The 27,748-nt window shown below is 31.1% G+C and overlaps 2 protein-coding genes and 1 long non-coding RNA gene across 3 annotated transcripts; all 3 read right to left on the bottom strand.

The window, feature by feature from the left end:
• Positions 1-653: 653 nt before the first annotated feature.
• On the bottom strand, positions 654-6,156 carry LOC107886807 (ABC transporter B family member 1). The gene is made up of 10 exons (XM_016810885.2): positions 5,579-6,156; positions 5,440-5,494; positions 5,149-5,324; positions 4,868-5,068; positions 4,310-4,569; positions 3,714-4,030; positions 3,418-3,641; positions 2,978-3,351; positions 2,188-2,902; positions 654-2,103 (listed from the first exon to the last, which is right to left on the bottom strand). The coding sequence occupies exons 1-10, from the start codon at positions 5,960-5,962 to the stop codon at positions 820-822; spliced, it is 3,990 nt and encodes a 1,329-aa protein (XP_016666374.1). The 5' UTR covers positions 5,963-6,156; the 3' UTR covers positions 654-819.
• A 10,035-nt stretch (positions 6,157-16,191) lies between these two features.
• On the bottom strand, positions 16,192-17,908 carry LOC107888120 (uncharacterized). Its single transcript, XR_001681287.2, has 3 exons — positions 17,406-17,908; positions 17,021-17,245; positions 16,192-16,671 (listed from the first exon to the last, which is right to left on the bottom strand). It is a non-coding gene; the product is annotated as an uncharacterized lncRNA (long non-coding RNA).
• Positions 17,909-25,362: 7,454 nt separating this feature from the next.
• Positions 25,363-26,580, bottom strand: LOC107886806 (transcription factor MYB36-like). The gene is made up of 3 exons (NM_001326729.2): positions 26,390-26,580; positions 26,190-26,319; positions 25,363-26,031 (listed from the first exon to the last, which is right to left on the bottom strand). Exons 1-3 carry the CDS (start codon positions 26,523-26,525, stop codon positions 25,509-25,511), a joined length of 789 nt encoding a protein of 262 aa, NP_001313658.1. The 5' UTR covers positions 26,526-26,580; the 3' UTR covers positions 25,363-25,508.
• Positions 26,581-27,748: the final 1,168 nt, after the last annotated feature.

The following is a 27,748-nucleotide window of genomic DNA, read 5'->3' as shown; positions in this document are numbered from 1 at the left end:
TTTCCATTGAGGTTGAAAAATGCTGTGAAAAAATATTTTTGAAAAATTTGATAATGTTTACCATTATTGTCCATAATTGCTTATGAGAACATAAAATGGCTATTTTAGACGTGTTATAAAGTAGAATATTTAATGAGTGGATAAAAAAGTAATTTTATTGAAAAGCGTTTTTTCAAAATTTAAATTTTTTGGCTTTTTAACTTAAAATCTCAATTTAAAATTAAAGTACGGTTGAAAAATTGCTTGTTTATTAATTTTTATTATTATTTAAAATCATGATTTGTGTAGAAAAGTGTCTTTCAATGTAAACATACCTTAGTTGTCAAGTTAATGAAAGATGACAAAAATTAGCTTATTTTTGTGGGAGGGTTAAGAATCTTGGCATGTATTCAGCTTGTCATCTTTAACCCATGGGATAAATGCCCTAATTGCCATGAATCCATTCATTCAAAAGCTTGGATTAAAGTACCAAATGTGTCATTCCTCTTAAGGTCCTCATCCACAATCACCCTTGAATTATATCCATGTGATCAAACTTGTGAAAGTGATTGAATTCCATACAAGGTGTGACAGCTAAGTCAATGTCTGGTCTGCTTTTAGACAACCATTGGTTTGAGCCTTGACTTCCCTTAGAACCAATCCATTTCTCAATCTCAAAGGAACTTCATTTGTCATTATCATTTCTTTAAAAAAGATCCATGAAGATAATGAACATATATTATATACTATATCCAAACATTAAATCCAAAAGTAAACACCCAAAAAATATCTTGAAGAGGGTATAGGATATGCCCCCTTTTCCCCCTACTGTTCTCTTCATTAACCTTCTCTTTCATTGACTTCCTTTTGTTTTGATGAACTTGAGCCTGAGGTCATTTCAAAAACTTGGCTATTTGTGAACCTTTGTAATTGTATCATCCGTGCATAACATCCATCAGGATAGTTTTTGAGTAAATGTGAATGGGATCCTTGCTCTGCAACTTTCCCATCATCAATTACTGCAATGACATGAGCATTTCTGATTGTTGATAACCGATGAGCCACCACAATCGTAGTTTTACCCGAGCAAGCACGGTGTAGAGCCTCTTGGACTGATCTCTCAGATTCAGCATCGAGGGCACTGGTTGCTTCATCGAGCAGCATAAGCTCTGCTTTCCTCACTAGAGCCCTTGCGATGGCGATTCTCTGTTTTTGGCCTCCGGAAAGTTGAACCCCTCTCTCCCCAACAAACGTTTTGTAACCATCAGGCATTGAGGATATGAACTTGTGGGCGTTGGCTAGTGTAGCTGCCTCAATGATCTCAGCCTCGCTTGCAGATTCATGTCCGTAGGCGATGTTTTCGTAAATAGTGGTAGCAAAGAGGCAAGGCTCTTGTGGAACGATTGAAATGTGTTTTCTCAGCGATTTGAGGTGGTATTTCCTTATGTCTTTTCCATCTATCATAACACGTCCGGATGAGGGCTCGTAAAATCTTTGTATAAGTGCAATAACCGAGCTTTTACCACATCCACTTGGACCAACAAGGGCAAGGGTTTTTCCGGCTCGGGCGCGGAGATTAAGGTCCCGGAAAATTGGGATGTCAGGACGTGAAGGGTAAGAGAAGTCTACATGCTTTAGTTCAACTTCTCCACGAAGCCGGTCTGGAACTTGTGTGGCATCCGGGTCATCAGGCTCAATCTCAGTTTTACGGTCAAGAAGTTCAAAGACTGATTGCATGGCTCGACCTCCTTTGATGAAGTCTGGAGCCAGGGTCAATGTTTCGGCTGCACCATTGGCAGAGACCATAAGAACCATAAAGACTCGGATTGTTTTGGAAAAATCAGAGATCCCATGCTTCACAAGCCATGAAGCATACCAAAGACCAAGTGCATAAGAAGCATATAGTGCAAACTGAGCTACCCCGAACCCGCTTCCTGCAATTTGTCCTTTCCAAAAGCAGTGTTTCAATGGAGTTTGAAGGTTTGAGGAGAAAAGGCGAACGATTTTGTTCTCGGAATTGAATGCAGCAACAGTTCTTACATTGGCAATGGCCTCTCCAGCTAGTTGAGTGGCCTTGGCATGAGCAGCTTCTAAATCTCCTGAGAAACCTTTCATAAACATTTTCTGTCGAAAATTTCAAGAAATACAGTTGATTGTGAGGTAATTGATCGGCTTTTAATCAGTTTTTAGTTGGATTTAGAAACAAACCTGCAAAACCGTGGCTGCTACAACCACAGGGAAGACTGCAATGAGGACAAGGGCAAGGCGCCACTGCAAAACAAAACCAGCAGTGCAAGCAACAAGCATGAGTGCCGTGTTCTGCACGATAACTGAAATCCGGTCTCCAATAGCTGATCGTACATTGTTCGCATCAAGAGCTAACCTTGCAGCAATCCTAGCACTCTCGTTTTCCTCCTGATCGAACCAGGCCATTTCATTTTTCAGCACTGCAGTCAGCATCTTCTCTCGCACCCGTTTCGTGAGATTTTCTCCCACAATATCCCAAAAAGAATGCTGTAGTGTGTTGAAGAGAAGTGCAGCCGATGAAAGTCCAATTAACAGATAGCAGTATTTCCCGATTTCTCGAATCATGTAAGCATGGTCTGGGTTGTAGTAAACACTGAGAACAGCACTCAGCACATAAGCAAAGAAAGCGCTAAGGGAGCCGCAAACAACGGATCCTATAGAACCAACTAAAGCATAAATCCATTCGGGTGAATTCATTTTCACAAGACGCCAGAAGGAACCCGCTTGCTCCTTGAAATCAAGCTTTTCCATTCGGTAATTAGGGTGGTATCCCTCAAGGGAAAGGCTAAAATCCGAAGTAGAGAAGTCAGACAGCCTGCGTGAATATGGTGAGCGGCCATATGATGAATTCCGGGCAATGATTGGTGAGCTTACTGAGTTCCGAGCACTAGATGGCCTGCAGAAGAATCATAACAACCGATAACATTCTAAAACAAGCAAGACTGCATTAACACATGAGACCGGAAGCTACCTTGCACTACTTTTTCTAGCATTATTAAGGGCGGTTTCGTGTGCTGCCTCTTGCATCCGAATGAGTTTAGCATAGGCACCGTTTTCTCCTTTGGCCATAAGTTCATCATGCGTACCGATTTCCGAAACACTTCCATCCTGGAGTACAGCTACAAGATCAGCCTTCCGAATGGTTGAAAGCCGATGAGCAATTACGAGAGTAGTCCTCCCAATCATAAACCGATCAAGGGCCTCTTGCACCAGCTTTTCGGACTCAGAATCTAGTGCACTAGTAGCTTCATCCAATAACAAGATTGCCGGATTCTTCAACATTGCCCTTGCTATAGCGATTCTTTGCTTCTGTCCACCTGAGAGTTGAAGTCCTCTCTCCCCAACCTGCCATTATCCAAATATTAGGTGAAACGGAAAGCAATTATTAAACCGACATCAAATGAACTGAACCTGAGTGTCGAAACCATCAGGTAGCTTCACAATGAATGAATGAGCATTAGCCACCCTCGCAGCTTCTTCAATCTCGATATCGTTCGCATCGGGCCTCCCTAAGAGGATGTTTTCTTTAATGGTGGTAGCAAAAAGTGCAGGCTCTTGGCTTACAAGTCCTATTTGTGACCTTAACCATCTTAGCTTTAATGTCTTTATGTCATGTCCATCTAGCATTACTTCCCCTACAAAAGCACATCGTATTAACCGACACTTTAAAAACACGATGGCACCCTCATTTTAATCTCATAGTTTACCTGAAGTAGGATCGTAAAATCTCTCAATAAGTGACACCACGGTGCTTTTCCCCGAACCGCTACTTCCAACCAAAGCTATGGTTTTTCCAGAAGGAACACATAAGGAAACATTGTTAAGAATCTTTACATCGGGTCTTGAAGGGTATGCAAAATCCACATTTTTCAACTCAACTAATCCAGTAACCGATTCCAACTCCAAACCCGACTCGCTATCTCTATCGATACCGGGTTTATGATCGATAATACGGAAAATTTTTGCTGCTGCCACTTTAGCCTTTGCAAATGCAGACATGCTTGGTGCAGACTGTCCCAAACCCCTATCAATTCAAAGTTTTAATCTTTGACTTAAAACACAGTTCAACCACCCCCCCCCCCAAAAAAATGAAAAACAGTGGTAAAAGTACTATGAGGATCTTATACTAGAAGTCGGATTACATTTTGCTCCCTCTACTCAAAAAAGGGGTAAATTACTCATTGTACATTTGATCAAAAACTAAAACTAATTTGCTCATTTTTTGAATAAATGGAATAAAATGCAATCTAACTCTTGGTACAAAGACTTTCATGATATTTTTACCGAAAAACGGTGTACTTACAATCCACCAATCATAACTGCAAACATGGTGGCAATGGCAAGTCCTCCATTAGTGTAATGATGTCTAACCAGATAACCTCCATACCAAAGAAGCAAAGCATAAGAACAGAACACGACAAAGTAGGTTGCCCCCAATCCCATTCCCTTTGCAAATCCAGTTTTATAACCTATCTTTTTTGCTATTTTCAATGCTGATGAGTAAGCTTGTAATGCTTTCGATTCACCGACAAAAGCCAAAACAACCCGGATTTGAACTATTGTCTGCAATTTAAGTCACATTAGCAAATACCCAGATTTTGAAACAGAGGAAAAAGAAGGTAATAGTATCATGAGGGTCCATGTAGTAGGAGTCAAATTGCATTTTTGCTCCATTTACTCAAAAACTAGGCAAATAAATCCATGTATCCTAGATGAAAGAGCGAACAGAATAGATGAGTCACGTGTACCTCAGTTTCCAAGAACTAATTTGCCTATGCTTTTAATAGATGAGGCAAAATGCAATCTAACTTTTAATACAAGGACCTTAGTACTTTACTCGGAGAAAGGTTATCTTTCTTACCTGTTCCACAATGTTCCCACCTTGTGATAAAGCTTCTTGTGTTTTTGCAGAGAGCTTAGCTAATGTTATGGTATGTATTGCTCCAATTACAGCAATTAATGGAACAACTCCAAGTGTAACCAAAGCTAATTGCCATACTGCTGTGAAACCCACCACAAAGCCAGACACAAATGTTGCCATGTAATGAATGAAATTACCCAACTGCAACCAAAAACCAAAATAAAACAGTTCAAATTGATCCCCCATAGAATCCAAAAGTGATCGAAACTTTATGAATATACCTTCTCACTAATAGCATCTTGAACCATTACAGCATCAGTATTAATGGCAAAAACAACATCAGATGTTCTAACTTCAGTATCAAAATATTGAATGTCTTGATTCAAAGCTGCTTCTAGATACTTAATCCTCATCTTTGTTGTTTGTCTTTCACCAGTCCACATCCAACATGAAATTTCTACAACAACAAAAAGAAGTTTCAATCTTTTTGTTTTCAACAATTAAACCCCAGGGACCAAAATAAAAAAAAATCTTAAAAAAAAAGAGAGACAGTTTCAATGTTTTTTACTAACCTGCCCATGAAGATGCCCAAATTGCAGCACCCACCACAAGGAAATAAAATGCATACTAAATGGAACAAAAAGCTTAATGAGAATACATGGACTTAAACCAAAATAAAAAATGAAAACTTTGGGGGTTTAAAGGTGAAACCTTCAGAACTTCTTGCATCATCTTGTCCATATTATTAGCATTAGAACCAAAGGAATTAACAAGATCAGCAAAGAAACGAAGGAAAATAGGTAAAGAACAGCCATGAACAAGAGCTCCAAGTGAACCAATTCCCATTAATACATAATCTAACCCATCTGCAAATCTAAATAATTCATTGAACCCAATTGAAGGCACTTCTTTTTGTAGCTTCTCTTCATTTCCACCATTGTTGTCACTTTCAAGCTTTGAACAAGATGATGATGAAGAAGCTTCTTCTGTTTGAATTTTGGGGTTTAAAGAAGGATCAGAAACAAGTTCAAGGCCTTGCATTTCAGACCATTTCCATTGTTCTATCCTCTTTATCTCTTCTGAATCTTTTGACATTTGTAAAAAAAAAAAATCCTTTTTTATGAACAAAAATGAAAATACATGAAAAAACACTCTCTCTTCGTTAATATCTATATATATTACTCTTATTGTTTCCTTTTAAATCCTATGTTTTTTCGGAGGTTGCTTTTAAAACATCAATGGATGATGGTGTTTGGGGTTTGGGTTTATTTTTGGGTGGCTTGAAGTGTAAAAACCATGGATAGTGACAGATGAGGGATTTTTTTTTTCACCCGACAAAACCATGCTGTGTGAATAATTAGAGATGGGGTGTTTTTGACTGAAAACAATAGGTTATTACTGCTGAAATAAACATGAAAGATCAGTGTTTTAACAGTTGTTTTCTTATTAGTTACAACAACCACTACTACTACCAAACATCAATCTTGTTACTGTTTATGTTCCAATGAATAATTTATGTATGTGAACAGTTTGATTTTTCCCATATTTCTAATCCTTTTTTTTTCGGCTTGTTGATCAAGCTTTTGGTAAGTTGTTCAAAGGCAAGTTTGAACCTTTTTCCTTGTACTGCGGTTGCCTGTCAGTCTTCCTTTATTTCCGCCATACTTTTTATTTCCAACCCTTGGAGGTGGACTTGAGTTGAGGAGGGGAAAATTTTAAAAATTATGTGACTATGGTGGAGATAAAATTAAAATTTTTTTAAGTATCAAAGCAAAAAATATATATATTAAAATGATTCAAATTGTATTTTTTAATTTTGAAAGGGTCAAAATTACAATTTCTTTCTTTAAAACAATCTAAAAGGGATTAAATTGAATTTTTTATGTTTAAAGATACTAAAATAGTAATTAATCTATTCTGTCGAAAAGGGTCTTGCCTGCCCCTTCAGCTATGTCCTTAGATGTGTTATTAATATTATCTTCCAGTTTTTGTCTTTCAACTTTGAGGGAAACTCAACTGAATCCATAAAGCTAAAGCTCCTCTACCAATGCTTTTTTTTAAAGATTTATTAACAACTTAGATACCACAAGTTATTTTAAGTTTTAAAATCTTTTGAATATTTTTAAGTTAATTTTGTATTAAGATAATTTTAATTTTAAATTAATTTGAGTTTTAAATATTTTTATGAATAGTTTCATTTAGATAATTTTAGATTTAAATTATTTCAAATTAATTTTGGGATATAAGTGAATTTTAGGTTTTCACTTCAATCCCTCTTCTTAAGTTTTCTTTATGCTTATTGGTGAGAAATTATTTAAAATTTATATTTTATATTAACAATAAATGTTTTTATATGGCATGATACCAAAAAATTATAATTTATATATTGAAATTAAATTTTATAAATAATTTATATTAATTATTTAAAATTGATAGTTCGTATATTATAATATTAATGAAATTTAATATGATTTAAAGTAACTTATTTTTTTAGTTAAAATATTATGTCTAAAATAAAATATTTAAATTTTTGTAGTACTTTTGACAATAATATTAAACACAAAATTTTAAACCACAATTTTCAAAAATACTTTTTCATCGCACCTTAGAATTTAATTTTTCAAAAATAATACTAAACTAACCCTAAATCAATTTGACAGTTTGAACAGGGTGGCTTCAAATTCGAAAAAAAAGACTGAATTAATTTTAAATTTGAATTATTTTGAGTATTGATAGATTTTAGGTTATGTTTGAGCCATTTTAAATTACTTGTTCAAATCATTTTAATTTTAGACTATTTCGAATTTGAATTGTTCTAGGTTTGAGTTAATTAAGTTTTATATTGTTGACTTTTTATTATCAAACTGAATTGAATTGGATTAAAGTTTAGAGTGATCGGGTCAAGTTTTATCTTCAAAGTCAAATTCAAATTCAAAATAAAAAGATATACTATATACCTTAAAAAAAATCGTAAGTCAAGTTTAATCCGGTTTAATTCCAATACATGTTAAAATACATAATCTAAAAGGCATTCACATTACCACATAATCAAAGAACCACCTTTTGATAATCGATAGTTAAATTGGATTTTATTTAAATTTAAAATCGAATCAAATTCAATCAAATTTTAAAAAAAAAATTACCACTCAACTTAATAAATATCAACCATTAGCAGTATTTTACATTGATATATTACATCTACAAATAATTATATTAATAAATATAAAAATAAATATATGTATTTATTTATTTAATGTGTACAGTTGAACCATAATTCAAGTTTCAAATGTATAATCACGTAAAATCAAAATCTATGTATCAAATTACATATTAAACCGAAATTTATATATAAATTTAATATTTATACCAATATAATACTAATGCTAGTATTGATTAAGTGCAATCATTCTATATGTATCCACTAAGCATCTCATTAATTAAAGGAATAAAGGAGTAATCTTGAGGCTTAATCTTTGTCTTTTATATAAAAGGAAAAAAGGAGATTAAAAACTACTTTTTTTAAAGGTATATTTGGAAGTTTAACAGTTGTAAAAATCATTAATAAATTTATGGTTATAATTGAGTTTTAACTCGATTGGTATGAATATTGTTGTCAATGTAAGAAAATGTAGGTTGACTGTGCTAAAACACATTATCATCTTATTTATGAATTTTAACAATTGGATTTCAAACCATTTTTTTATTTTAACCCTAATTTTTATTTACATGAAATAATTTGTCGTAAAAAGTTTAATAATTAGTACTTATAATTTTTTATATATTTGAAATTTAATTTTTTATTTTAATTTTTGAAAATTAGTCAAAAAAAAATAATATCAATTTTCACTACAAATACAATACTTTCGAATGTGTAACATTGATCAGATGAACAAAATTTTTTGAATACGCATAAACCAAACCAAAATAACTTCAATTATTAAATTAAAAGAATATAGAGATTAAATTTAAAATATAAGAATAATATAATGACTTAAAATAAAATTAAATCATAAATTAATATATTTGTAATTAATGTGTTTTTTTTAATTCAAGTAAAATAATTAAACGGTGATTAAAGAGATTATAGTTTTTTTTAATGCAATTAGAGTTCTTCAAATTTATTTACAATAATTTATTTTAGAAATTAAACCCTTTATTTTTCCTCTGAATTTAATTTTGTCCAATTTTTTTTAATTTTTTATATTCACAACAGTTGCTTTCAGCTGCCAACATCAACTGTATTCATTACTCCACATTATATGTCACAGTTACTTTAATCACGCCTTTGGGTTTTTATTTCTGTATTTTTATTAATTTATTTATTTATTTCTGATGGCGTAAAATACAATATTGTTTTGCACTTTGCAGAAACCTGACACTGAAAAAATTCCCTTTTCCTTGTATTTTTATTACCTTTTATTTAGGAAAATATCATTTGATAAAAGAAAATATAAATAGGTATATTTATCGATTTGATCCTAATAATTATATAAATTAAATCGGAAAATTAGTGAATTGATAAAAATGTTTTAAAAAATTTGAACTTTTTCATGGTGTTTAGATTCGTTCCCATCAAGGATTTTTTTATTTGTAAAATTATATATTTCTTTTAATTATTAATAATTTATACTTTTAAAAATTTTCAGATGGGATTTGATTTTCAAATCATGGTCCCCAACCAACCAACCATTGAAAAATGCAGCAGATGATAGGACACTCAGCTTTTGGTAGCTCCCTGCAAAAGCTGGAAAAAAATAAGTCAAATTTTATGGGACTTGGGCACTTGGCCTGCCATTCAAGCCACTCTCTTGACTAGTGAAGATTCCCAATTATTTTGGTAACATCACTAAATTGTTAATAAATTTAAATTTTAGTAATTTAACTTATATAAATTAATTGTTGAATTATTTGAAAGTTTTTATTTAAATTAATGAGTTGTTAATTAACAAGTTCTAAGTGATAATTTGACGAACGATATAGTAGATTGGTATTTATTGACGAGTAGAAGAACATACCTTAAGTTCAAGATAATTTGACAATCGGTGTCAAATATTGAATAAGAAAGTGTTTTGGATTTTGATTCACTGATCCATGACATTCAAAACTGTTTTATGGAAAAAATTGAACTGTAAAAAAGAATGGGAAAAAGAACTTTCGATTTGTGCAAACGATGCAAACGGAGAATGCCACACAACAAAAATTTTAATATGAAAACTTTCGAATAATTTAATAATCATTCTGTAATCTTTTAAAGTTGAGTGACTAAAACATAAACTTACTAATAATTTAGTGACATTCAAAATAGTTTACCCTAATATTTAACACCACTAATTTTAACATGAAATGATAAAACAAAATTAATATTATTATTTGATATATTGACGGGTGAAATTAAGAATGTATCACGTATCTCACTTATTTAGTTTCTTTTATTTTATGATAACTATTAGATACTTTACGGATAGTGGTTTAAATAGAAAAATAATGCGTTTCAACATACTTAAACTCACATACTCTTGCAATAATAATAACGGTGATACCAGTACGTTGTAATTAACTTCTTAAAAGAAAACGAATTGATTATGAAATTTCTGGTTTTTTTTTATTGTAATAAAGGGAATATTCCATACTTTACAGGTTTGCACCTTTTCAACTTTTTTTCGCTACTTCAATGGAAGCTCTCCCCTTATCTTCCATGGCATAACTCATAAAAATATTAAATATGAAAAAAAATCTAAGTTGGATAATTATTAAATTAATAAAAATAATTTACAATTCTAAAACGTACATCCAATAATGCAAATTGTACAAAATTTAATCACAATTATTATGAACTCAATTTTCAATTGATTTGCTAAGATCCATTACCTTTCTAATTAGTGTCAAATTATGAATTCAATTTGACTTTTTCTATGCCTAAAAACTCAAAGTTTTGTGGATCTCAATTTTACCATTAAACTAACACCTCATTAATAATTTTATTTTATTTTCAAAAATTTGAAATGCAATAATTTATATTATATATTTAAAACTATGATTAAATTTGTATCACGAGTTAACTTGACACAAACTTAATTGAAAAACGACTAAACACGCATTTTATTTATAAAATATTTGATATTATTACGAGGGTGTTTTTATCTTTATATATTCTTATATAAAACTTATAAAATACTTATACATTATGGGACTATGCTCTCTAAAGCCTCATATGTTTTTAACATAATATTTTTTATAAATATATCTTTTATATAATTTCTTTTCACCTACATTGTGGATGTATTGTAATCTAATATTTTATACAGAAAGCAGATTAATAAAATTTTGAATAAATTACATTCAAGGTTATTGAACTATTAGTAATTTTATACTTTGGTCACTTAACTTTAAAAAGTTATAAAATGGTCATTAAACTATTTGAAAATTTTCATTTAATTCATTGGGTTGTTAAAATCTCTGTTATGGGATCTCACCTTCAGCACAAATCAAAAGGGTAAATTTTCTCTTCTCTTTTACAGTTTAGTTTTTTCATGAAACAAATTTAAATGTCACGAATCTGTGAATCAAAATCTGGACAACTTTTTTCTTCAACACCCGCCATCAGATCAATTTGAATCTAAGCTATATTTTTCTCCTCATCGATGAGTACTATTTCACTCTACCGATAGTAGAATCATCGCTCGAAGCTCACGGATAGGAGTTTAAGAAAAATAGACTTAACAGTTGAGTGACTTAAATGAAAACATTCAAATAATATAGTGATTATTTCTTAACTTTTTAAAGTTGATTAACCAAAATATAAACATACTAATAGTTTAGTGACCTTGACACAATTTACTCTTAAATTAATTTTCTTTTGTAAGAACCAATTAATTAATTAATAAAAAAGAATCGACATATTCTATTCACTTAAGTGGTTTCCACTACATCTAATGGCATGCATGAAGAAACCTTGGCCAAATATTTTCCTCATTTAAAGGGGAGAAAAAAGTGATTGTGTCACATGCTTTAATAAATCTTTTCTGAATTTTAATATTTGTGATTAATTAAATCTTTGTAGACCTTGAATTGGAATCTTAAAATCTACATTCAGATCCTTAAGTACGTTTTTAATAAGGTTAAAATATGATAAATGTCTACGTGATTTTCATTATTTGAAATTTATTCTATGTATTTTTTATTATTAAAATTTTAGTTTTATATTTTTTAGATTTCGAAATTTATGTTCAATTGTTAACATCGTTTGTTGAGGAAGACTATTCATTTAGAAGAAGTTTTCAAAGTGTTGTTTGTCGAGCAATTGATCGATCCCCCAACAATCGAAGGTATTATCCCTCAGTGAGGGTTGTTTCCCGTCCTCTGCCAAGAGCCAACGTGTCGTAAATGGTTGCCTGGTAGGTTTTGTTTACAGAGTTAGGAACACCTTAGTTGGTGGACTTGTAAAGCTCAAGGGAGAGGTGTCAATGTTGTGTGTGAGAATAATCATGAAGTTGCCTAAGTAAGGGGGACTCGAACAAGGGTCTTGAACCACAAACATGAGGCACTTAAGCAACATACTTGCAAGTATGGTACCACCAGTTGACTAGCCGACGAATGACATTTCAAAAACTTCTCTTGAAGGAGTTAGTCCCCTCAACACAATTAAAAATTTTCTTTTAAATTTGTTGATATGACATTTTAAAATAAAACTCACACACTTGATAGTCATGTAACTAAAAAAAATGATGTTGTAATGAATCTGAATTTAAAGAAAGAATTTTAACAATGCTAACAATTGGACCCACTTTTTTAAATTGAAAAGAAAATTGAGGAATTAAATTCTTTAAAATAAAAATAGAAAACTAAATTTCAAATTTACGAAGAATATAGGGACTTGTGCAAAATTTAACCTTTCAATAAATATCCCTTAACGAAAATCATTAACATCACACTTAACTTTTTAGGCATGTAATTAAGTCAAGTTGGGGAATTGAGGAACAAAATTATTTGGAGATTAAAGTAGGGTTAACTACATTGAAGCAAATTTAAAGAGGGGGGGGGGTATTTGTTCGTATTTTAAATGATTAATGATTACGTGTTAGTGGCTTTATATATCAATTTGATCCAATTTGTCTTTTAGTTAATAAAAGTAAGGGTTTTTTTAGTGAATGTATATTGTAAGTTATTTTTTATGCTCTACCGAGATTAATTATTTTGGGTTTGTGGTTACTCTTTTTAATAATATTATCTTCGAATTTAAAGTTTGAGTATTTTTTTATAGTGCAATATGTTTACTATTGCATCCAACATTTGTTGGTAAAGTATAATTTTTTAGCTATAATAGTTTCAAAAGAATTAATCAATAACTAATTGAACTCAAAGTAACTTATTAATCAAAATAAATCTGAGATAGAATCCATATATTTACACAGGGCAAGGCTCGGACCAAAGATCTTAAAGTTCTTAGACGGGATGAAGGTAGAAATATTTTTTAGGGGGATTAGGATTAGATTATAAATTTTTGGTCCTCCAAAATTCAGGTATAATTGTTAATTTTGTTGAATTTAGCTTTGCCCCTAGGAATTTAATCCCTCTACATTTCAAATTTCGAAAATTCAAATCCAATTGTTAATTTTTTTTGTTGAATTTATTAGTGTGGCATTTTGAAATAAAAAAATATATACACTAAATAGCAAGGGCAGAGCTAAGGGAGCTAGCAGGGCCCCGACCCTCTCTAAAATGAGAAAATTTCATTTTATCCCATTTATAATTTATAAAATTTTAAATTAATAATGATAAATTTGCACTCTGCCCCTCACATAATAAAAATTTGATTTAATCTTTTAAAAATTATAAAGGTATAGGTTATTAAAATACTGAAATTGCATTCTTACTATCGTAAAAATATACAACTTAATTCCGCTTTCCTTAAAATGATTTTTTGGCTTCGCCCCTACTTGATAGTAATGTGACTATAAAATGACATTATAATGAACTTGAATTTAACAAAAATAATTTTAAGAGTGTTAACAGTTAGATTTGAATTTTGAAGTCTGAAAAAATAGAGAGACTAATTTCCTTAAAATAAAAATATAAAGACTAAATTTCAAATTTATAAAAAATACAAAAACTTATAATGTATTTTAACCATTTAATAATTTCAATATATTTCAACTAATAAAGTTATTATTGAATTAATCACCTTAGTTATTAACCATTCAACTCAACGAGTTCTTGTTGTACGGACATGGTATGGTCATCTCCTTTGTGTAGTGTGGGTCATGGAGAGATTGATTGCTAAAGCTAAGCTGTATGTCACAATTGGTATTAAAAAATCCCTTTCTTCCACCCACCTAATGGGTTCTTTTTTAGCATGCTAAATGAAAAATAAAATGCAAAATTTTAATTTTAATTTTTCGTATATTATTTTTCTGAAATAAATTGTTTAATGATTGAATTCGAAATTAATTTTAATTGTTGTTATTCCAAGTGTGATTTAGTGTTTACTGAGGAATGAATTGTCATATCCGAATGTTTAAAACATGTTATTAGTCTTTATATTCTTTGAAAATTTAGAATTTAATCTCTATACTTTTATTTTCAGAAATTTAATTCGTCTAATTCTCAGATTTCAAAATTTAGATTCAACAGTTAACACTGTTAAAATTTTCACAATACAAAAAATTAACAATATGAAATTTAAAATAAAAATATAAAAACTAAATTTCAGATTTTCCCAAAACATATTTTAACCTATCCAATAGTATGTTGGATGAGCATTGGAAACATTAGCAGCCCTATAAAAGCAAACTCAAAAAGTTTGTTGCCTTAAGAAACAAGAGTTGACCCTTTGCATATGCTCAACATGTGTGGTATTCCCTACCATGAGATCATGGTTCATGCATGAAAAATTTTAAAGGAAGAAACATAACAGAAAAAAAAGATTAGGTCATTTTCATCACTGGAACTAAAGCTTTCTTAAAATAAAATTGATGTTGATAATGTCAAGATAAAATATCTTCAAACTTGAAGATTAACTCAATTGTTAATGCAATCATTTTAGGGTAGTAATTTTTTGGGTTAGTAAATTTTTTTATTTGGTTTTATTTTTTTTAATTTGTGGAGAGTTTGAAAAAGTGATAAGTTTAATAAAGTGAGAGTCTCTTATTAGGGCAGACCATGTGTAGAGAACGACCACTTATCAAGGAAATGTGAGCATTTATGTTTGCTAGGGTTTGAGCCTATCCCCTCCAATATATAAAGTACTTGTGAACAATTATGCTACCATGTTGTAGGGCACTTGTGAGGTCAAATCTTACTCGCATTATCCATCTTGACGAGGTGTTCTAATTTTGTTGGACTGTTGCCTCTTCAAGTAGCCTTAAACTATTTACAGAGTCTGAATACAAAATCAATCTGTTGAGGGATTTATCGATTCCAAACAAACAATATTTCAAAAATTTCTTCCAAAAGAATCAACCTTCCATCAACAGAATAACATTTTAATTAATTATTTGTTTGATAAGAAATTCATAAACTAAGAATTACTCAAATATTTAATTTCTAAAAAAATATTCATATCCATCCCTCGTTTTCAATACTTATTAGCCTAACTCATAAGTGGAAGAGTAGTTTTCCATTCTGCAATTGATTAAGACATTAAAAATCTAACTTCAATAAAGATAAATGGACTCTAATATATGAGAAGTCCCAATCTAACACAGAAGCATGTGAAAACTATTGTTTGAGGCAACCAAAGTCTAAAAGCATTGCTCCTAGCTATGAAGTTAGCTATACAATAATGTTTGATTTAATCCCAAATGGGGCCGAACCCAAAACCCCCAAACCAAAATAATTTAAAAAGAAAAGTTTGAAAAGATTTGTGGGTAACGTTTTGAATGAATCGGTGCTGAGTCTAGAAAAAAGAAGTTTGTGGTGCATGTGCATGTTGAATTATTGAACTAAATAGCTTAGCATCTTATGTCAAAATCAACCTATTGGAGGGGTAATTATAACAGAGAAAAGTCTATCTGAAATTTAAATTTTGTCTAATATCGTAACGAGGATTTGCATTGTCAGTAAAAGTTGAGACTTTAAAATTTTGATGCTCTAAGTTCAACTCCCATCTTAATTAAATTATATATGGGTTCTCTCAAACTATTTTGTAATTCACGTAGTATTTACATATGATGAGTCTTGAACCTAATAATTTTGACATCAAATTCTTAATAGCTTAACATGTCAAAATTAGCCTATAAGAGAGGTAAATGTGCATAAAGAACTTGAATTTCATGAAATTCTAATACTATTATTGAACCGTCGAAAAAGGTTGAGATCTTATGTTAGGATTTCGACCTGATTAAGCAGCGAACAAATAAAATAGCGGAATAAATTGAGAAATTGAACACACAAATTTAACGTGGAAAAACCCCTCCAAAGAGGATAAAAAACCACGGGCAAAGATAATTTTACTATAATGGCAAAAGAACGAAGAGTACAAAAGATGGATGTAAAAGCCCATTTTTGCCCAGGCCCATACCAACAAAATAACCCAAATAATAAAATCCAAAATAAAATCCCAAGCCCATTTAACCCATCCTCAAACCCAAAACCTAAAATCAACCTAGCCCAACATCCAAGCCCAATCCCAAAACCTTAGACTCCCACTTGCCTCTTCCCATTCTCCCATGTTGTCTGCCACCAGCACCACTCCCATTCTCCCATGTTGTCTGCCACCAGCACCACTCCCACTCTCCCATGCTGTCTGCCACCAGCACCATCACACACCCCCATACCGTCTACCACCACCATGACTTTTGCCGCACCTGCAAACAAGCAAAGGAAAAGGACAAAAAATGGAGCAATAAACATTAACAGAATATTGTATTTTTGGCTATAAAAGCCACAAGCAAAATCGGACCTGGGGAAGGAAAAAAAAAGAGAAACAAAAAAAGGAGGGGGGACTTTTGTAACAAAAAAAAGAGAAGATTCGGCTTTTGAAAAAATTGAAAGAAATAAAAAAGGGGGCTTTAGAAGGTGATTCACCTTGTTTTTTTTCATTTTCTTTATTTTCGTTCTATTTCGGTTTTCTATAGTATTTCTTTCTCTTTTTTATTATCATTCAATCAACACACATATATATAAGATAAAAAATAAAAGTAAAAAGGAGTTTACCTGTTTCCGGCGGCGGTGGAAAGAGGAAGAACCGAAAGGTCTCTTTCGATTTCGGCCCTTTTTGCCGGGATTTCGGCTTTTCTAACCCCAGATCTGGACTCTATTCACAAAAAGGAGAAAAAGGGAGCTTTTTTTGGTTTTCCGGCCACCGCGAACGGCGGCGTCGTCACCGGCGTCCGGCGACCAGTGCGGTGGCCGATGGCCGGCAAAGGGAGCTCTTCCTCTCTTTTTACGGACACAAGAACAATAAAAACATAAACTTTGAATCGGAGAAGTAATTTTCGTTTCTTTATTTTTGTGTGTTTTTACATCTAGTTTGATTTCTTTTTATTTCTTTCTACTTACGAAAATAAAAACAAAAGAAATAAGGAGAGGAGAAACTCACCGGAGTTGGCCGTGACCGTGCCGCTGGGGTTTCTCTTCCATCGTCGGCCGTCGGTCTTGGTGGCGTGGTGGCACTCAAGGTGTTAAGAAACCCAAGTGTTGGGTGTTTGAAAAAATGGTGGTTTGAAAGAAGGCAGAGCCTTTTTCCTCTAGCAAATTCAAAAAGTGAAAAAATAAAAATATAAAACATTTTTGGTCTTTTTTTTCAATCATGAACGACGCATTAGTGGGGAATCTTGCACATGCTTGTCCTTAATGGGTAATTTATGCATTTAGTCCCTCCATCTCGCGTTGAAATGCAATCAAACCTTTTATTTTTTTTTGATTTGGGCCGCGAGTTTTGTTTCTGTTTCAATCAGGTCCTTTGACCATGTATGGTCCTTTGCGCTGAAACGTTGCACTCTAGGACTAGGGAATATTTCTCTTTTCAGTCCTTCCCTTTTCGCGCGCCTCACATTTTAATCCTTTACTCTATTTCATTTTTGATTTCAGCCCTGAGATTTCGTTTCCGTTTTGATTTAGTCCTATTATTATTATTATTATTACCTATTTGTTTATATTTATTTTATTTAAATTTTCGGCACATATATACATATACATGCGTATATTTTTGTGATATACATACATTGTTTTTATAACATATATACTTATATAGTTTATATATTTTACAACTTATGTACATATCTATATATCTATATATATATTTTCATTTTCCTAAATATATACATATTTATATATAATCTTTATAGTTTAAAATATATTTTTTTTATAAATCCGTATATACACACATATTACTATTAATTTATATACATACATATCCTTTTATTTTATAAGTATATATATTTTTATATGCACGTATATACATATTTTTGTATATCTTAATTTACATAAATATATATATATATACATTTTCAATATATTTTTTAACATGTATCAAAATTAACGTATTTATTCGTATACATACGTATATTTTCATTATTTTTAAACTTTAATTTGTACATACATACTTTCTTTTATTTTTCAACATATATATATACTTACTTTTATATGTATTTTATTATTTTCATATTCCATAGTTTTATACACCCATATATATGTACATATTTTTATATATACACATTTATCGTTTCTTTTATATATTAAAATATACTTTATACATTTTGTTAATTTATATATATACATATTTTAGTTTATGTCTATATATATCTTTTTATATTTAATTGTATTTGTTACTTATTTATTTCATTTTCGTTATTATTTCGAATGAATGTTTTAATTTATTTGTTTATATATATTGTTATTTTATATGATTGTAGGTATGACTTCTATTTATTTTATATTGTTGCTATTGCTCGTATTATTTTTTATTTTTATGTGTATTATGATTTTACCACGTATAACAACAATGTAATTTGCTTTCACATTTTTTACTACGATTTTCGTGTTTTATTTTACTCGATATAACAAAATTTGTTTTAAAAATATTTCGTATTTAGATTCGAAAGGATCGTACTCTAACTTACTGGGTTTCGATTTTCATAATAAATCTAAATACACGAATCTTTTCAAACTCAAGTTTTTAAACGATCTCGGGAATTAAGAAAAGATCGTGCCCTAACTTACTGGGCCTGATTTATTTCTAAAACCAAAATAATAAAATATCTTTTAAATAAGCATTTTTCATCCGCGTATCGGGAATTTGAGACATTGTGTCCTAACTTACTGGATATGATTCTCTTTCTCGAATAACGTGAAATATCCCCTTTTTCCTGAAAATTTTCAACGTTTTAATACAAGAATCGTATTTTTAAAATTCTTCAAGGTTCTCAATTTTTGACATTAAGACATTAAGTAATCAATTAGGTACCAATTTTGGGCGTATCGAGGGTGCTAATCCTTCCTCGTGCGTAACCGACTCCCGAACCCGTTTTTCTGAATTTCGTGGACCAAACTTGTTGTTTTAATAAAATCAAACCGTTTATTAAAAACAACCCCTCTTCGAGGTGATCCAATCGCACCTCATAAAAAAAGAGGATTGGTGGCGACTCCCGTTTCTTTTTTTCAAAACCCAAGTCAACCCCATTTTTCATCCTAAAAAATGGTGTCAACAATGGAAATAAAAAACTAAACCCCGAAAACCCGAAAGCAAAGAACCCTCAAAACGTAAACACAAAATTCTCTAAATGTGTTATAAGTTCTTATTTCTAATGGGTGTATTTTCTAAGATTGTAAAAGAGCCATTTATAAGCTAAATTAGCAAGTCAAATAAACTATACTAATAAATGTTAAATATATTATACTAATAAATACTAAATCTTTTAGAAAGAAAATATATTTTTGTTTAACTTGACTTGTAAGCAATCTCTTAGAATTTGGGTCACACAACTCTAACAATCTCCACCTTGACATGAATTCTTTCAACGCCATCTTTGCCAAAGCCCGCTACGGGCCTATCTTGAACTATGCAGGGAATTAATTGAGTCGAATCTGTGCTTAGAAGTTGGAAGACTTCTAGCCTTCGACTTGTGCACTGCCAAAACAAAACTAACTCGGGTCTGATTTTCATGAATACAATGCCCTAACTTTTCAAAACTTGCATCTAAAAGAGAACCTCTCTTTAACGAAACAGTCATACATTTTTCCCTCCTATGACCAAGTTGCCTCTGCTCCAAACGAGTTGACTTCGACTCCGTAACGGACGAGAGACGTCCGATTTCACCGGTCACTGTAGAACCTTCCAGAATATAAAGACTGCCGGTTCTTTTACCTTTTAACAAAATGAGAGCTCCACGAGATACTTTAATGCCACTCGACTCGATGTTAATTCTGCATCCTTTCAAGTCTAAAATACTCAATGAGATGAGATTCTTTCGTAAATCAGGTACATACCTAACATCTGAGAGTGTCACAATCGTCCCATCGTGTATCCTAATTTTAACAGTACCAATACCAATTACCTTACTAGATAAATCGTTTCCCATGCACACAACTCCACCTTCAACCGAACTGTATGTGGAGAACCATTCTCTATTGGGACACATGTGGAAAGAACATCCCGAATCTAGGATCCACTCGGACGTGAGCTTGGAGTTATTGCTCGTTGACACTAGCAAGAAATCATCATCGTTTTCATCGGCCAAATTAGCACCAGCTACATCTTCCTCGTTACTCTCAACAGTTCTTTTATTTCGCAATTTATAACAATCTGCTTTGACGTGACCCAACTTTTTACAATAGCGACACCTTTTGTCTCGTTTATTTGATGCTACCAAAACAGAAGGTTGCCTATCTGCCTTGCTATCCAAACTAAACTCATTGTCGATTTTGTCTCTATTCAACAAATGACCATTCACATCTTCGAACGAGATTTTGTCTCTGCCATAAATCAGGGTCTCCTTGAAAGACTTGTATGAAGGGGGTAAAGAGTACAATAATAGCATAGCCTGATCTTCATCTTTAATATGAACCTCAACATTCTTTAAATCATTTAAAAGAGTAATGAATTGACTAATGTTATCTTTAAGAACCTCACATTCGTTCATGCGAAATGTAAATAGACGTTGTTTCAACACTAAACGGTTAGCCAGAGACTTAGTCGCATAAAGAGTTTCTAACTTTTTCCACAAGGCAGATGAGGTCTTCTCCATCAATACCTCTTGCAATACCGTATTCGCGAGGCACAACTGGATTGCAGACAAAGCCTTTTCATCAAGCTCTTCTCATTTTGTTTTATTTAGATTCTCAGGCTTTTTTCCCAGTAACAACCTTTTTCAAGCCTGATTGAACTAGAATTGCCATCATCCGAACTTGCCACAGATTGAAATTTGTCTCACATCGAACTTCTCAATTTCAAACCTTGTTGTTGCCATCTTTGAACGGGCTGATCTATGAAAATTAAACTAGCTCTGATACCACTTGTTAGGATTTCAATCCGATTAAGCAGCTAACAAGTAAAATAGTAGAATAAATTGAGAAATTGAACACATAAATTTAACGTGGAAAAACCCTCCAAAGAGGATAAAAAACCACGGGCAAAGATAATTTTACTATAATGGCAAAAGAACGAAGAGTACAAAAGATGGAGATAAAAAATTAAACCCCGAAAACCCGAAAGCAAAGAACCTTCAAAACGTAAACACAAAATTCTCTAAATGTGTTATGAGTTCTAATTTCTAATGGGTGTATTTTCTAAGATTGTAAAAGAACCTATTTATAGGCTAAATTAGCAAGTCAAATAAACTATACTAATAAATGCTAAATATATTATACTAATAAATACTAAATCTTCTAGAAAGAAAATATATTTTTGTTTAACTTAACTTGCAAGCAATCGCTTAGAATTTGAGTCACACAACTCTAACATCTTAAAATTTTAATGCCCTAAGTTCTACTCATATCTTACGAAAATCATGGAGGGGTTGTTATCTCCACAACTATGGAGGGGTAAATAAAGGAGAAATGTGCATCAAAAACTTTAATTTCATTAAACTTTAATCTCGTAATGAGGATTTGAACTGTTAGTAAAATTTGAGATCTTGAAATTTTGATGCCTTAAATTCAACTCTCATCATATTAACTCATGTACGGGTTGTTATCTCTAAAATTTTGATATCAAAATTCTTAATAGCTTAGCATCTTATGTCAAAATCAACCTATAAGAGGCGTAAATAAAAGAGAAATGTGCATCCCCAAAACTTGAATTTCATGAAACATTAATCTCGTAATGAGAGCTTGCACCATTGATAAATGTTGAGATCTTGAAATTTTGATGTCTTAAATTCAAATCTTATCTTACGTAAATCATGTATTGATTGTTATTTTCAAAGCTATTTTGCACACGCAAACTTTACAAATGATTAGACTCAAGCCAAAGATAAATGTTCTCAAAACCTCAAACTAACCATTTTAGTAAGTCCTAATTGGAATACATACATACGAGACATAGCCAAAGGGATTGGTAGGGGCTTTGACTCCCTTAGTTGAATGATTTAATTTGTATTTGAGTGTCTACTAAATTTAAACAATTCAATTTAATCCTCTTTAACTTATTTTAAATAGATTTTTTGAAAAAATCTTTACCCCTTTCAAAAATAAAAAAATTAATTTTAATACAAAATTTCCACTTTTCCCTATATATATAATTGTGAATAAAGTTTGATGTAATGCAAACGTAAAAAATAGGAAACAAAGGGCAAAATGTAAAAAATACAAAATAAAAAATAAAAAGGGAAAAAGGAAAAGCAAAGTGTGGGGGAAAGTGAGTCAGTCCAAAGAAGCATTTGGAATTGAAGAAAAGAGCCAACAAGGCATGCACTTTCTTCTTTTTTTGTTTTTATGATGTTGTTGCTTAGGTGCTGCCCGCTGTGTAATGCACTTTGACAACAATACAACATTGGTAAAAAGATGAAATCTTTATATAAAATTCACTGTGCTTCAACAATACTTTTGTTTAGTCACTTTGGGTTTTCAAAGTCCGCTTCTTGCAGCCTGCCATGTTGTTTCTGCTTCCACCTGCAAATTTCTTCTGCTATTGCTGAGAATTCTGTGCTGATTGTGATTGGACCCCAGAGGAAAATTACATAAATATATCATATGTATATGGTAAAAATACAATAGAGACCCTTGCATTAAGATTCGAATTGCAATTTACTTTTTTTACTCAAAAAATAAAAAAATTAGTCTTTATACGTTATATTAAAGAGCAAAAAAATTCATCTATTTCTACTATTAAAAATTGATTCTTGTACGTCAGAATGAGGTACATACGACATGTCATATATAACTTTCTGGTCAGCCATGCCAATTTTAAACAATAAGAATGGATGAATTTTTTTGATATAATACTTAGAACTACCCATAGTCCCTCTCCAACCCTTAAATATAGAATGATAATACCGATATCAATCAAACTAAAACTCAATCGACCCCAATAACGTAATTTAATCATGTAACTAAGCTACTTTGACTTTAAGATAGGTTTTATATATAATAGGTTTTAAATTTAAAATAATTTGAGAGAGAACTAGTAATAAAAATCAATAAACCTTAACCTTCCTAGCATAACCAAGATGATTATATTTTGGACTTAATTCACTTTGAATGTTATAGGTTCTTAGGGCCTTTTTCATAGATAAAATTGGGCTTTAATTGGGTTGAAGATCATTTCTTTTAAAGTTTGGGTTAAATTGTGGTTTTAGTCCCTTTACTATATTTAATTTATGGATTTAGTCTTTGTACATTTTTTTTTGTAAAATACCTAAAACTATCCATAACTTATCTCAACCTTTAATTAAAAGGATAAATGTACTTCTCCATGCTCAAACATTATTAATATTATCCTTGGCCTTTAGTTGGTATGAAGGATGAAAAGGGGTGAGAAAAAAAATCATTACATTTTCATATTTCAAGAAAGTCTATGATGTTACTATAAGAAATGTTTCAAAAATAATCCATATTTTTTTCCCACACCGTTAACAAGTAATTTTTACGATTTAATCCTATACTATGGATATGAAATGCTTAGAAATAATTTATCTTTAAAAATCCATTAGATTTTTTTATGTAATAAAACAAAATGTGAAAAGGTCAATGGATTTTTTTTTTTATGTTTCTTATGGCAGAAGAACTATATTATATTTCACTCTCTTTGATTTAGCCAATATAATTGATAGAAGTACCCAAAGGCATCATTATCTTTTAGATCATATGATTTTGGAGCTCTTTGGACTGCCTTCCCCATGAGGATTCTCTTCCACTTTTCAATTATATATAATATATATATATATATAAAAGCTAGTTGGGTTTATTTATGTATGCATGTATATAAGTGTAAGCTAGTTGGGTTTATTTATTATTGCTGTCCTACTTTTTTTTTCCTCTCCAACTGAAATTGGAACTTGCTTTCCATGTTCCATGCTACTTATGTCAAAAAGTCTTTAACATTTTAAAATTGTCTCGTTCAAAAGCAGACTGTCAAAAAATTTATCAGAACAAGAGAGGCTAACTTAAATAAAAGCTCGCTTAATTCAGGGTCGCGTAATTACTGTCAAATTCGAGATAATTTAGAAAAAGTGAATTCATGTTACATCTCAGAGATCCTATACCAACTCTTCAAGACAAATTACAACTATATTTAGTTCTTTCTTATTACATTTAGTCCCTACCTCTACTTGGTAAGGCAAGGGCAAAGTTAGAATTTTTTCTGAGAGCCGAAATTAAGTTACATATTTTTATAAGAGTTAAACTTTAATTTTAACATTTTATTAGTTTATACCTTTGGGAGGTCAAAATGTAATTTTTATCATATACTAAATTGTAAATTTATAAAACTTCAAGAGTCAAACTTACAATTTTCCGTTTAGAGGGGCCAGGACCCCTACCCCGACACCGCCCCTATAGTAAAATACTCATTCCACATAGCAAGCCCCCTCTATAAACTCTCTCCATCATTGCAAAGAAAAGATACTCTTTTCCGTAACAATCTTTTTTTTTTTTAAATCACTCATAATCTTTGTCACTAAAAATATTGTACGAAACAAATTTCTAATTAATTTTATTTTCAATATTTAAAATTATCAAAAAAATTTAAATTCATAAAACCAAAAATTCTATAATTTATCAATAAACTAAACAAATATTTATGAAATTAATATGTTTTACACTTGAGTCATTACAACAATCAACATTGGCCACTATTTAATGATAACTTATTTTAATGTATTGATTTTGGCTTATTGTGCCCACATTTCATAGATTTTTATTAGCTTATTGTACTAAAAATATAAAAAATTGACAGACTTTGTGGAATAATTCCACAAAGATCCAAAAACCCCTCACCTTATGCTTGACTTTATTCAAAGTTAACCAACGGAATTTCATTTAAATTAAAGAAAACGTTTTAATAAAATTATCGCAACTTAATTAGATTGGTCGGTTGAATTGAACATGACAGTAGTCTTGGCCCCAAAAAGATAGTAAATTTACTATTTAACTCCTTAATTTTTTATAAAATTACATGTCAATATAATAATGAAATTGTACTTTTACCCTTTAATAATTTATGAAATACGATATTATGACATTCACAAACACCCGAATTGTCAAATTAACATGGATAATCATTTGCATTGTGTTGATAAAAACCAAAGCCTTCACAACTTGAAGAAGTACTACTAATTTGCTGGTTAATTCCCTCTATCCCATAATCTAATGATGTTGTTTCACCATACAAAAAGTTTGAATCGATAGTTGAACCGATTGAACCGATCGAACTCGAAAATCCATTAGCAACATCCCCAGATGAGTCCATGAGGTTGTGGTGGTAATTTTTATCACCTTCATTGTAGAAACAACTCTCCAAGTTGCCAATTTGTTGATCACCATGATTTTCACCACTGCCACCACCGTATCCAAACTCCGAGTCTTTGTTCTGGCCAAGCCGGTTGGCGGAAAACCCCCGTTGTTGCTGTGATTGGAGAACTGATCCAGCAGTGGTAATGTTTGAAAAACTTGACGAGGAATAGCTATGAGGAACCATGCCAAAAAGTTTCTTCTTCAACTTTGTGTTCCAATAGTTCTTGATATCATTATCAGTTCTACCTGGTAAGTTAGCTGCTATAATTGACCACCTGTAAAAAGAAAATTCTTGAAATTTAACATAGAAAAAAGTTTGTCTTTTCCTTTCTTAGTTAATTTTCTCAGGAAACAAACAAGATACTAAAAGCAAAAAGCAAAAAAAGACCCACATCAAGAAATATGATTAATATGTGTATAAACATATATATACCTGCTACCAATGCTTGCAAACAGATTGCAGATTATCCTATCTTCATCATCAGAGAATTTTCCATGTTTAATATTAGGCCTTAGATAGTTCAGCCATCTTAATCTGCAACTTTTCCCACATCTCCTTAGACCTATAACATAAAACCCAAACACATTAAAAAACATACATACATACATACATACATACACACATATGCATACCAGCTTTTTGTGGGAGAGAAATCCAGTTGCCACCAGTTCCATGTTTGTGTATGAAGTCTTTGAGCATTGCATCCTCTTCAGGTGACCAGGGACCTTTCTTCACATTAGATTTGTCACAACAAGGAGCTCTTCCCATCTCTATGTTATATACTTTGGGTTTTTGAAGAAAACAAGAGCTGCTTTAAAGTAACACCTAACAAAAAATTATGGTTACATATATAAAGAGTTAAGGATGTGTGAAAACAAAAGTCAAAATGGCAAGCCTTCTTTTATATGAAAAGAAGTTTCCATACGACGGTTTTCACATATTACGGTGCTGATAGATTGCATTTTATTTCTTTTTACTTAAAAAATAAATTAATTAATTTTTATACATTAGATCGAAGAGTAAATTGATATTTTATGTTAAAAATTTTATCTATTTAGAGTAGCTTGAAAGTTACACGTGGAGTGTCACATATATCTCATTCTGACATACATGGACCAGTTTTTAACAATAGAAATAGATAATTTTTTAACAAAAAGACCAATTTACTTTTTTTTTAATGTATAATGATTAATTTGTCTATTTTTTATTAAGAGAATAAAATACAATCTAACTCTTAATTAATGCAAAGGAGACCTCTAAAAGGACCAAATTATTAAGCCTTAACTTAGTGTTTTCTTTATTAAATTTTTCTAGTAAAAAAATAGTACGATTACAAATACAAATATATATTTGACTAATTATAATATAGAATTCAACTAATACAATGCACAACGGATGAAAAATTATATAAAAACTAGATTATTTTTTTTTAAAAATCAGATAAAACCCACACAAAAAACATACACATAAAATAAAATAAACTCACATTATAATTACAAACGATAATACTCAAATCTAAATCTTTAAATTTCAGAGCCTCAAACCTTTGTCCAACACTATTAAAACCTAATTAGCTATCTTGGTTTACTATTTCGTTGCTTAAAAGAATACAAAAGTCAACTAAAATTAGAAGTAATGAGACACAATTTACATTGAAAATGATAGCCTATAGTTATATATATTGAAAGATAGTTTATACACTTTTAGTTTGTTCAAAGGAAAAAAGTCATATATGATTTGTGACGTATCTATAGATGTCCATTGAAACTAAATTAATCCTTTATATTTATAATCCTCCTTTAATCATTGAAGAAATATAAATAAATTCATGGAAGTAAAATTTGAAAAACATAAATTTATAAATATAAGAGTAAAATCAAATCTTATATTTATCGTGAAATTTATATATATACGTAACTAAATATATTATATAGGAATTGCAGTCTGTATATAAATTTATTATATTTGAACTAAGCATTTGAATCAAGATC

The sequence above is a fragment of the Gossypium hirsutum genome, chromosome A01, assembly GCF_007990345.1.
Source record: "Gossypium hirsutum isolate 1008001.06 chromosome A01, Gossypium_hirsutum_v2.1, whole genome shotgun sequence".
NCBI lineage: Eukaryota > Viridiplantae > Streptophyta > Magnoliopsida > Malvales > Malvaceae > Gossypium > Gossypium hirsutum.
Note: the sequence above shows the minus strand (reverse complement) of the source record. Positions and strands in the feature narration are given on the sequence as shown.

Coding starts and splice junctions, on each gene's coding strand:
- LOC107886806 (NM_001326729.2), bottom strand. CDS start 26,525: ATGGGAAGAGCTCCTTGTTGTGACAAATCTAATGTGAAGAAAGGTCCC. Junction 26,320..26,389: donor TTCTCTCCCACAAAAAGCTG/GTATGCATATGT, acceptor TTTATGTTATAG/GTCTAAGGAGATGTGGGAAA. Junction 26,032..26,189: donor TTTGCAAGCATTGGTAGCAG/GTATATATATGT, acceptor TTCTTTTTACAG/GTGGTCAATTATAGCAGCTA.
- LOC107886807 (XM_016810885.2), bottom strand. CDS start 5,962: ATGTCAAAAGATTCAGAAGAGATAAAGAGGATAGAACAATGGAAATGG. Junction 5,495..5,578: donor TGATGCAAGAAGTTCTGAAG/GTTTCACCTTTA, acceptor TGTTCCATTTAG/TATGCATTTTATTTCCTTGT. Junction 5,069..5,148: donor AAGATGCTATTAGTGAGAAG/GTATATTCATAA, acceptor TTTTGGTTGCAG/TTGGGTAATTTCATTCATTA.